General features: G+C 40.4%; 1 protein-coding gene and 1 pseudogene across 5 annotated transcripts in view; one reads left to right on the top strand and one right to left on the bottom strand.

Moving 5' to 3' along the window:
- cntrl (centriolin) overlaps positions 1 to 6892 on the bottom strand; it is a 12961-nt gene extending 6069 nt beyond the window's left edge. For 2 of the 5 annotated variants that reach the window (XM_008336542.3, XM_025053209.1), the window contains exons 1-10: positions 6734 to 6892; positions 5907 to 6060; positions 5690 to 5778; positions 3366 to 3473; positions 3128 to 3295; positions 2938 to 3009; positions 2605 to 2816; positions 1865 to 2144; positions 1716 to 1787; positions 992 to 1135 (exon numbers count right to left, since the gene is read on the bottom strand). In XM_008336542.3, the coding sequence (XP_008334764.1) occupies positions 992 to 1135; positions 1716 to 1787; positions 1865 to 2144; positions 2605 to 2816; positions 2938 to 3009; positions 3128 to 3295; positions 3366 to 3473; positions 5690 to 5778; positions 5907 to 6060; positions 6734 to 6790 (1356 nt within the window). In that variant the 5' untranslated portion in view covers positions 6791 to 6892. The remainder of the gene's footprint in view (positions 1 to 991; positions 1136 to 1715; positions 1788 to 1864; positions 2145 to 2604; positions 2817 to 2937; positions 3010 to 3127; positions 3296 to 3365; positions 3474 to 5689; positions 5779 to 5906; positions 6061 to 6733) is intronic. The other 3 variants (XM_025053210.1, XM_025053211.1, XM_025053212.1) reach the window with 3 other exon arrangements.
- Positions 6893 to 7538: 646 nt separating this feature from the next.
- LOC103397977 (UDP-glucuronosyltransferase 2B31 pseudogene) lies at positions 7539 to 10394 on the top strand (annotated as a pseudogene).
- Positions 10395 to 11019: the final 625 nt, after the last annotated feature.

Genomic DNA, 11019 nt, shown 5'->3' with positions numbered 1-11019 from the left:
ACCAACTGAAGCAACTGGACCAATTAGTGTTGGGATGTTATAGGATGTAAAAATTTTTTTTTTTTTCAACATGACCAACTGAACCAACTAAAGCAACTGGACCAACTGAACCAACTAAAGCAACTGGACCAACTGAACCAACTAAAGCAACTGGACCAACTAAACCAATTGGACCAACTGAACCAACTGGTCCAACTGAACCAACGTAGTCCAGTTTACACCATTTTAAGCAGTACAGTGGACTACCTAGATATACTATTAAGCCCCCCCACATCAAAACCATCGACATAAACAAATATGTTGATAATATAAAGTAATAATAATTAAGAAAACATATATATTATTATTTATATATTACAATATATTATATATGATATTATTGTTATAAAAATGGGTAAAATAACCCAGAGAGGGACAGTGAATGAGACAGAATGAGTGTCGGGGACACTAAGGTAGGAGAAGGACTCGGAGTGAGGTACTTGATTTAGATGATTTTTTTTTTTATTTTATTAAACGTAAATATATAAAAGTTAATCTTCATCACTCATCAAATTCGGGTGGAAAAACGTGGAGGTCAGTGGAGCACTCGTAACTAGACGTTTCATCGTATCGGGAGCAAAATCTTGCAACAGTTGCAGACTCGTAATATGGAACGCTCGTATCTCGGGGAGGTCGTATCTCGACAGGATTACAGCTAACGGCTAATCATTAATTCATCCGTCGTGGAGGCAGTCCGTCCCAATCGCAGCAGTCGTGTCAGGGGTGAGAGAGGGTGAGTCATAGTGTGAATGAACTCTGTTGCTAGGTGATTATATTACGTGTTTTGAAGGACTTTGGCATTAAGGCCTTCTGTGACCTCTAATGGGGGAGGGGGGTCATTTCAGAGTTTTATATATTTATATATATTTTTCTCTTGCATTTGATTTTTTTAAAGGTATCACAGTGTGTTTTTTTCGGTTTTGATTTTTAACACCTGTACACTGTATTTCACCTGTGACAGCAGCAGCTTGGCAGCCCTGTTCAGACCGCTCAGTTGTTCGATGGCAGGTGTCAGCTGGTCAGATTCACACCTGCCCGCTGAGATATTCTGCAGTTTCTTCTTTAGGACCCGGAGGCTCCTCTGGTCGTCGTGACTCTAAGTTGAAAAAAGGCATTAGCATAATTAGCATTAGCATACTTATGTGAAGAATCGTCCGATAACTCAATGCCTGTATGTATGCCAAATGTATGTGCCCTAAAAATAGTGTTGGGGATAAAACGGCTGTATGTGAAAGTCACTAGATGGCAGCATTGCAGCTCATTTAATTAATCTATTTTTAATGTTGTATTAATTGTGAGTGGTATGTTTTATTCAATTGAAAATGTAAATGTGAGAATATGAATTTTCCCCATATACCACTAGAGAGCGCTCGTGTACCACCCAGAGTTTGAGAACCACTGATCTAAGCTACAGGTACAGAATATTTTTAACAAACAACACATTATTTATTTTTATTCTTAAACCGGTGTGCTATGATCAATTCTAAGGCAAAATAAAAAAAATACAAAAACGTCAGGAAAATTAACTAGCGGTGTCCGATAATATCGGCCGATATTAGCATAATTATGTAATATCTGTAAGAATCCTCCTATAACGCGATGCCTGTATGTATATGGGATATCGGAATCGAAACTTAAGTGTTTGGACAAAATCAGCGTATTGTGACTGTTTGTACCTGCAACAGCAGCGTGTCTCTCTGCAGCAGCAGCTCCTCCAGCTGCGCACGACTCTGCTCCAACTCCGACTGCTGCAGGATAAAAAAAAACAAAAACAGTGTCATTCTTAAAGTCACAGCCGACATAAAAACCGTCATCTGGTACTGACCAGGTGACTGTTGCTGCTCTGGTACGTCTGTAGCTGGTCCCTGACGCTCAGCAATTCCTGGTTCTGATGACACTGCGTCCTCTCGGCATCCCTGGTCTCCAACTGGGCTTCCAGCGTGGCTATATGGTCCCGATCCTGGACTACTTGGGCCTGCAGCGCAGCTACCTGCTGCTGGCTGTATTTAAGGTCGCGTTGCAACTGGTCCCGACTGGTCCTGGTCTGCTGTAGGGTCGTTACCAGCTGCTCCACACTTCTGGACACATCCTCAGCATCGCAAAGACTGAAAGATGAAGAATCAGAGCCAGGCTCTAGGTTCAACATAGTTCTGACCAGTTATGGGTAAACTATGGGGTCAAACTAACGGGTCAAATCCGGGGCCTCGGATTTGATCCGTTTGGATTTAACATCCGGTCTGTCAAATATTGGTACAAAACTGCAAAGAAATTACATTATTTTTACCTTTAACTTGAATTTTAGTTGAACCCCTAGGTGGCGCACTCTTGACACTATTGTCTTTGGCATTGGACTATCTTTTTACTGCACCTAACCTTTGCCATGGCACCGAACACTTGTGTAATAATAAGTGGGTCAAAGGGTAGAAACGTGAACCTTGACTGTAAGTGTTTATGTTTGAACCAACTAAAACAACTAGACCAACTAAAGCAACTGGACCAACTAGCCTGTTTCAATGTTAAATTTTGGACTTGACACTGGAAGAAAGTGCAATCCGTGTGTAGTACCTGTACTTGTCCTCACTCGGCTCCTCGGATCCACACGGAATCCTCTCGGAATCCAGGAACGCCATTTTGAAGTGGTTCAGCTCGGTTCTCGTTCGGTCCAGTTGAGCCTTGGCGTCTCTGTACTGAACTTTGGTTTGGTGTAGCCTGTTCTTGGTCTGGTCTAGTTGGACCTGGAGTCCGTGGACAACTTGTTGGACAGACGACGTGTCCCCCTGCAGACGGAACTCCCAGTCAAAACGTTCCTCGTCCTTACGGTGACATCATACACCAATTTTTTTTTTTTACTTAATTTAATCCGAATTGTGTTCATTGTCTTAAACTTTGACCAATGACCTGTGTTGTGTCCACGGTCGACTGTAGCTCGGACTCTATCATCTCTCTGATCTGTTCCTCTTTGACCTGGAACTTCACACACCCACACACCCACACACACCCACACACACACGTAATGATCATTCCATCTGTGCCAAAGTGTCAGACTGAAAATCAATCAAAAAATCAAGTGACGCTTTCACACAGTGACCTCCTGCGTTACGTGTCCCAGCGTGACCTGTGGAGTTAGCTCCTCCCTCAGATGTTTGAGCTCCTCCTCCAGCTCCACCTGCAGCCTGTCGCTCTCCACCTGTCTGCGTCTTAGAGCCTGTGCCTCCATCCGCAGCACGGACAACTCCCGCTGCTGAACAGATGTGTCCTACAGAGTCACGCGGAGATATTGATTCCCGCGTGAAGAATCGATATCTCCGCAATGAAGACACACTAACCTGGGTGTATGTGTCGACACTGCAGTGCCTCTGCATGTCCTCTAAGTGGCGCTGTAGAGTCTGGTTCTCTGCCTGCAGACTGTGAACCTTTTCTTGAGCACCGAAAGCCTGTCAATGAATGGGTACTTGATTAATATTGGTTGAGCCCAACCTAAACACGTGGAAACACACACATATATGTATGTATTTATATATGTATTATATATAGTGTGCATACATAAATATGTTTATATGTTAATTTACAAAGAAATATATAAACATATATTCACAAATATATTTATACACATATATTTGTATATTTCTTTATATATACAGTATGTTTACGTATATATGTGTGTATATATTGCACAGTACATTACAATACACTATATATTTTGCACTTATTGTGTGTATTATTTTTTTGTATTTGTCTTAATGGTTTAATTTATGATTGTACGTAGAGCTTTGTTTCCCAAAGACTGGGTCGCGACCCTCAGGTGGGTCGCAAGAATTTTTTGGTTTTTTTTGCGAATAATATATATTGACTTGGCTCACGGAGGTTTGTGAATTTTAAAATACAGGTCCCACAGAAAATATGTTTTGGGAAACACTGATATAGAGTGTATACATTAAAATTCATATATATGTACATGTAGGTACTACAACAGTCCTTTCAAGGACTCAAACTCCCATAATTCCACTGCTTCCGGTAAATCCACATACGTCACGATCAGTAACCTCCGCAACCTTTAAATTGGGGGGTCAGCCCAATATCGTTCTCTCTGTTCAGGACTTTCGCTCCGTAGGACCTCGATGAAAAGAGAAAACCTGCTCGTCTCAGAAGACTAAGAACCAACGCGCTTTTGTAGACACCATTCCCACCCCCCCCCCCCCCCCCCCCCCCCCTCGTGCACACTGACACAGCATCATGTGGGTCAAGCCTAAACTGTAATCTGTAGGCAGGGCATTCTCCAAAAACTGGAAATGTAAGTGTTCACCAAGTCTTCAGTAACGGATGTAGTCATGACTAATGGATGTCGTCATCAGGTTGTAGAAGTAAATGAGTGGCTTCTATAGTTGCGGAACTATGAAACTGAAAGCTTTAAAAATAAAAGTTTAGCTTTCGAGTTCTTGGCTATGACATTGACTAAGGTTTTTCTAAATCTACATGAAGTTATCTAAATGGCTGCTTTATATATATGTATATATATATATACTGTATACAACAAACCATTTTTAAATATATTTGATAGCCTGATACCTGAGGACTACATGAGAAGTTCATTCTCAGAACTCTGGGTTTGAATATTCTGATGGCTTCCAGAATATTTTATTTGGTATTCAAATGAAATATTTTTTTAGTTTGATGCAAAGTAAACATTCCAGTCCGTTGAAGCCAAAAGATGTCTGTCATAAATGTAATAATGATAAACGATAAACATTCTTGTATCAGTTCAAAGATGAACATCCTGCAATAAAAGACAGTGTGCCATCATTTGATAACATTTCAGGAACTGACCCTAAGACACTCACAGCTGTGGTGTGTGAGCTGCTACTAGCAGCCAGAGAAAATGCTAATAACCTTTTTATATCATATTTGATGATGCAGGTGAAGTATCCCAGGATTCATAGGCATCAGCATTGCACCTTTGGCTTTATGAATGTTTAAGTGCCGTAGCTGGACTTTTCCCATAAACTAGAAAATCATTTGATTATTTTTGTAAACTGTGTTTGTCTGTGTTGTTACTTTATTCATTGAAGCCACCCAATTTGCCAAGAACTCTCAAAATCCTTCAGATATTTAATTGTTATTGGATACTATTGATTTTAGTATATTTGTAATACTTCAAGTAATACATTATTGCTATATTAGTAGGTTAAAATAATAATTAAAGATAACTTTAATGAGACTGGTTGTGTTATTAATTTGAGACTGGTTGATAACACCGAGTGCTCCTAAGCAGCACTCGACCCATTGCACCTACATACAGTATATGTACATATACGTATATAGTGTGCATACATACATATGTTTATATGTTAATTTGCAAAGAAATATATAAACATACATATATTTACAAATATATTTATACACATATAGTATATATTTCTTTATATATACAGTATGTTTACGTATATATGTGTGTATATATTGCACAGTACATTACAATACACTATATATTTTGCACTTATTGTGTGTATTATTTTTTTGTATTTGTCTTAAAGGTTTAGTTTATGAGTGTACATAGAGCTTTGTTTCCCAAAGACTGGGTCCGCAACCCTCAGGTATATATATATATATATGTATATGTATATGTACATATATGTTTTTGATGACCATCCACCTGCTCTCTGAGTCCTCTCAGATATTCCTGCAGCCCAGAGACGATTCCCTTCAAGTCCCTTTGAAGAGCTTCGTTTGCCAAAATCTGACCTGGAGACGGGTGAGGACGAGGGGAGGGGGTGGGGATGGGGGGGATATCATTTATATTCACTGTTATACAATGACTAGCTTCGATTGCTAATCATCAATCGACCAAATTTGCAACAAGATTTTCTTACTGTCCGTCAACTGTTGCTCCAGCTCTTTGATCTCCTGCGTCTCCATTGCGATGCGTGACAGCACGTCCTCCAGGCGTTCCTCCAGCTCGCTCTGCTTGCTGCTCATTCGGTCCAACAGCCGTCCACTACTGGTAGGGACCGCGGTCAGACGGAACTAAAAGGGGAAAACGAACAATCAGTCGTAATGAGTCAGCAGATTCGAAATTAATAATAAACTTTTAGGCCTGTAAGATGTTCGTAGGTTTTGCTGATCATTATTCTCTATCTGACAGTTGCTTAATTTATTTATTTAAAAAAAAGCAATAATCAAAAAATGTTGGTCTTTTTGATTGATAACCTACAGTATAAATCCCATACTCGAAATAATCCAGAATCTTCCCTGTCATATCGGTGTGGTTTGCCACCAACCGTCACCTGTCAATCACTGCTGCCCTGACAACATAAACAATCGCTAAAAAAAAAAACATAAGCAAAGCGAACATTTGAAGTAATTTCCTTTATCTAAATATTTTGACAGTTCTACATATGCAAGTTACAACTGTAGAAAAGAGCATTTTATATTTTTATATTTATGATGGGTTTTCGTATATCGTTATCGTATATCGTTTTACTCGATTCGAGTTGTACTCTGATTTTGGCTTCTTAACAGTCTTCGGGATGTCTTTCGGTGTTATTTGTAAAATAAAATGACTTAAATACATCTTTCAGCCTCACTTAATGTTTGTTAATCACACAGAGTTTACACCATGTCTCTGATTTAGATGACAGGGGGGCCTCCCGGTAACACTCGGCGTATCCTCTTTATATTCTTTCCTATATCAGCTCACCTCCTCCCCGTCTTCCTCCTCTTCCTCCTCCCCATCGTCTCTACTTTCCATTTCCATCAATTTCTTATTGTTTCGTCCGAAGTCTGTGTTTTCCTCTCTTCTGTCTCCATCGATAAAAACTTAATCTTCTTCCTCCCTTCTGTCTTCAAACGAACACAGGAAATCTGTCTCACAGCCAATCAGATGCTCCGCTGCGGAGTCCCTTGTCGCCCTCTGACCAATGAGAGTGGCGTCATGGGGGCGGGCTCAAATGGATTTAAAGAGACACTCGGCTGTTAAACAAGAACTGAGGAAACGTTTTGAATTCGATTGAATTCACTTTATTCCAGACGAGCAATACTAAAAGCAAACAAATAGTCAAAAGCGAATTATAAATAGTCTGTCTGAAATGTTTGAATTATTATTTTTTTAAATTTAGTGTTTGGAATTGAAGCTCAATGCTATTATTGCCTGCTGTGTTGCCGTTGATAAAAACATAAATATGTATGTCTTTCTTTAGTTCACGCTAAAAAAACAAACAAACAAACAAAAAACAGGTTAAGAACCGATGGTTTAACCTATATAATATATTTCAAAGAGTTTTCTAAAATGTTTTGTGAGTCTAAATTTAAATAAACTTGACTTTAATTCAATACCTATAATGGATATTTCATGTTTACAAAGCTTGGGTTCAGTAAGTCCAGCTGGAGAGGCGTGTTGTTTGTCCTGTAGGACATGTGGTTCAGTTCAGCAAAGGACTTGGATTAAAAAAACATCCACAACTGCTTCTGCTCATACTGGTTGTTTTTTTTGTTAGGAGGAGGTGGTTTGGCTTTGGTCAACCTGTCTTTTCTGCAAAACAGATCTGTTTATCAACATGAGTCATAACCTCCAAAAAAAAATTTAAACCCCATACTGATCAGATTCTAACAGTTCTTGGGAGCTTTTATCAACAAAAGAGCTACAAGTTTGTTCGTTTTTTTTTTTTTTAATGAAATCCTCATTTGCTGCTCGTGGTAAGGTCTCGGCTATATCACTAGGTCAGAGTTTAACACCGTGGACCTCGACATCAGCACCTTATGCAACCCGAGCTGACGTCCTATAAAAGCATCTGCACAAGTCCTCAAAGCTGCGGAGGAGCCTTGAGCAACACCGGGACCTCAGTAAGTACTTTAAAAAAACACTCTGGTTGATCTGGTGCTGAATAACTTTAAAGATTTATTATGAATTATGTGGGTTTTATTTTGTTTTTGAACTGTACTGGGGTTTAAGATGGTTTTTTGTTTTTGTTTTGTTCAAATACTACATGCGTGAGTGAGTGAGTGACAGCACATTGTATTTTTAATGGCTTTTAAGCAACATTTACATTTACAAACAACAGCGGTAATACAATGTTGTTGTTTTTTTTCTTCTCACCTGGCAATACTGTGAACTCAACTCTGGTTCAATCTGCTGGGAGTTCAAACAACATGTAGCAACAACAACAATCAGGAGTCTGTTGTACGTAGTCAAAAATCGAAGTGGTCACTGATTTTACGATCGCTTAAAAGTAAACTTACACACAAGTAGTAGTGTAAAAGGTTGGCTTGGACCTTTGCTGTTTGTTTTGGCTGAACCTGAATGAAATCGTATTTGCTCCGTGCCAAAGGTTTCTGTTCATTGTAAAGCAAAAAAAAAAAAAAAAAAAAAAAAAGTTGTTATAAAGGGAATGTTTACATTTCCTAATTGTAATGTTGCGACAGTTTTTTTTGAAACACTTCCACTTTTATTCGCTTTCGCTTTCAGAATGAAGTGAAATTGTTTTTACTTAACAACATCACACTGTCTCCCACAGACATGAGCCCAACAGCCTTCACGTTCACGTTCGCGGTGCTGCTCTGTTCGTCACAAGTCGTAAGCGGAGGCAAAATCCTGGTGTTCCCCGTCGACGGAAGTCACTGGGTAAACATGCACGTCATCATTGAAGAGCTTCACGCCAGAGGCCACGACCTCGTGGTGGTACGTCCATCGGACAGCTGGTACATCAAACCCGATTCCCCTCTCTACAAGGTCATAAATGTAAACTCCTCTGCCGGGTTTGATGAAAAACAATTTGGGTTATTTGTGTCCATGATGGTTGATCTGCGTCGTAAAAAAGCCTCATTCTGGACCCGTTTCTCTGTGGAATACGAACTGGTTAAGTCCTTTTACCATATGCATAGAAAGGTACTCATGATGATGTCAGAGATGTTTGAGGACGACGAGCTCATGCAGAGTCTCCGCGATGCCAAATATGACTTAGTTCTGACTGATCCTGCAATTGGTGGAGGGACACTCCTGGCTCACCGGTTGGGTCTCCCGCTTGTTTTTAACGTCAGGTGGACGATTCAGGGGGAAGGGCACGGGGCAATTGCACCATCTCCACTCTCCTACACCCCTTTACCAGGAAGTGAGCTGACGGACAAGATGTCCTTCACTCAGAGGGTTAAGAACTTCCTCTACTACTTCTTCACAAGATTCCAAATTTGGTACGTGGTGGACACCAACTACATATCTTTTGTCCGGCGCTATTTCGGCAGCAACATACATTACATGGAGTTGTTCCAAGCGGCAGACATTTGGCTGATGAGGAATGATTTCACCTTGGAATTCCCACGTCCGTCAATGCCAAACATCGTCTACATGTCCGGATTTCAGTGCAAACCCTCCAAGCCTCTGTCCAAGGAGTTGGAGTCTTTCGTCCAGAGCTCCGGCGAACACGGCGTCATCGTAATGACACTCGGAACACTGGTGTCGAAACTCCCGGAGGACATCACTGAGGACATCGCTGCTGCTTTCGCACAACTTCCTCAAAAGGTGATCTGGAGACACATGGGGAAAAGGCCTTCCTCGCTCGGTAATAACACCTTGCTCTTGAACTGGCTCCCGCAGAACGACCTCCTGGGTCACCCCAAGACCAGAGTGTTTGTGGCCCATGGAGGCACTAATGGTATACAGGAGGCCGTCCATCACGGCGTCCCCATGGTTGGCCTCCCCCTCATGTTTGACCAGTTTGATAACTTTTTCAGAATGAAAGTAAGAGGTGTGGCCAAAGTCCTGGACATCGCAGACGTAAACAAAGACAATTTCCTGGAGGCCCTTAAGGAAGTGCTACATAAACCCAGCTACAAGGAGAACATGAAGAGGTTGTCCAACCTGCAGAGGGATCAGCCCATAAAACCACTGGACCATGCAGTATTCTGGATAGAGTACGTCATGAGGCACAAGGGGGCATCGCACCTCAGGTCAGAGTCCTACAAGATGAGTTTCATCCAGTACTACTCACTGGACGTGATCACGTTTATGCTAGTAGTTGGTTCGCTAATGCTGGCTGTTCCGATTTCTATCGTTGGATTTTTGTGGCGTAGAATACTTTCTAAGAGAAAAGATAAAAAGGAGTGATGAATTCACTGTCAAAAATGGTGTGAGACGGTGATTCGCGATGGAGTCAAGAACGAACGGAGTCAAAGAGTAAAGATCTGGTACAAATCGCCTGTTTGTGTCGACTTGGTCAAAGAGAAAATGTGAATAATATTAATCTACCACTATAAATAGAATACGCTTTAAAGTTTGTCTCATGATGTCTTAACATCTAATGATAAGAAGTCAAACGAAGACTAGCGTTGGACAACAATTAAACTTTTAACAACGATTAATTACACAATTGTTTCTGTGATTATTTGCAATTATTGCACTGGTATGTATGTAACAAATGTGGGGGCACAATGGGGGGATACATTTACAACGTAAAAAAATAAAATATAATTAAACACAAAATCAACTCTATGTGTCACTGACAAAGCAGCAAATTTTTACTGTATCAAATTTTGGCGTAGAAAACAAAAATACCCTCAAAGTATATGTAAACAATCCTAAACAATCCTTTCATATGACTCGTGACTCCCATATGAGTCTCATATGAAAGATTTGTTCATATTGAACTCACGAATCACTCACTGCGAACTAATCTTTCGCTGTGAACGAATCATTCTCTGTGAATTAATCTTTCGCTGTGAACTAACCTTTCGCCGTGAACTAAACTTTCGCCGAGTGCACTATTACCACCTCATCTGCTGCTAATTATATTACTATATTTATCATGTACCTCATGTATATATTTTTACAGACCATACAGCACCTTAAAGCTACACATGCACCTTATTGTTATTGCACCTTAATGTTTTTCATTCAGTATTGTCTATGTCTGTCAGCGCACGGGAAGGCGAGGAACGTAATTTCGATACCTCTGTATGTTCTGTACATGTGAAGGTATTGACAATAAAGCTGAC

This window comes from Cynoglossus semilaevis, chromosome Z (assembly GCF_000523025.1).
Source record: "Cynoglossus semilaevis isolate Cse_v1.0 chromosome Z, Cse_v1.0, whole genome shotgun sequence".
Lineage (NCBI taxonomy): Eukaryota > Metazoa > Chordata > Actinopteri > Pleuronectiformes > Cynoglossidae > Cynoglossus > Cynoglossus semilaevis.
The sequence above is the reverse complement of the archived record's forward strand: the minus strand, read 5'-3'. Positions and strand labels throughout refer to the sequence as shown.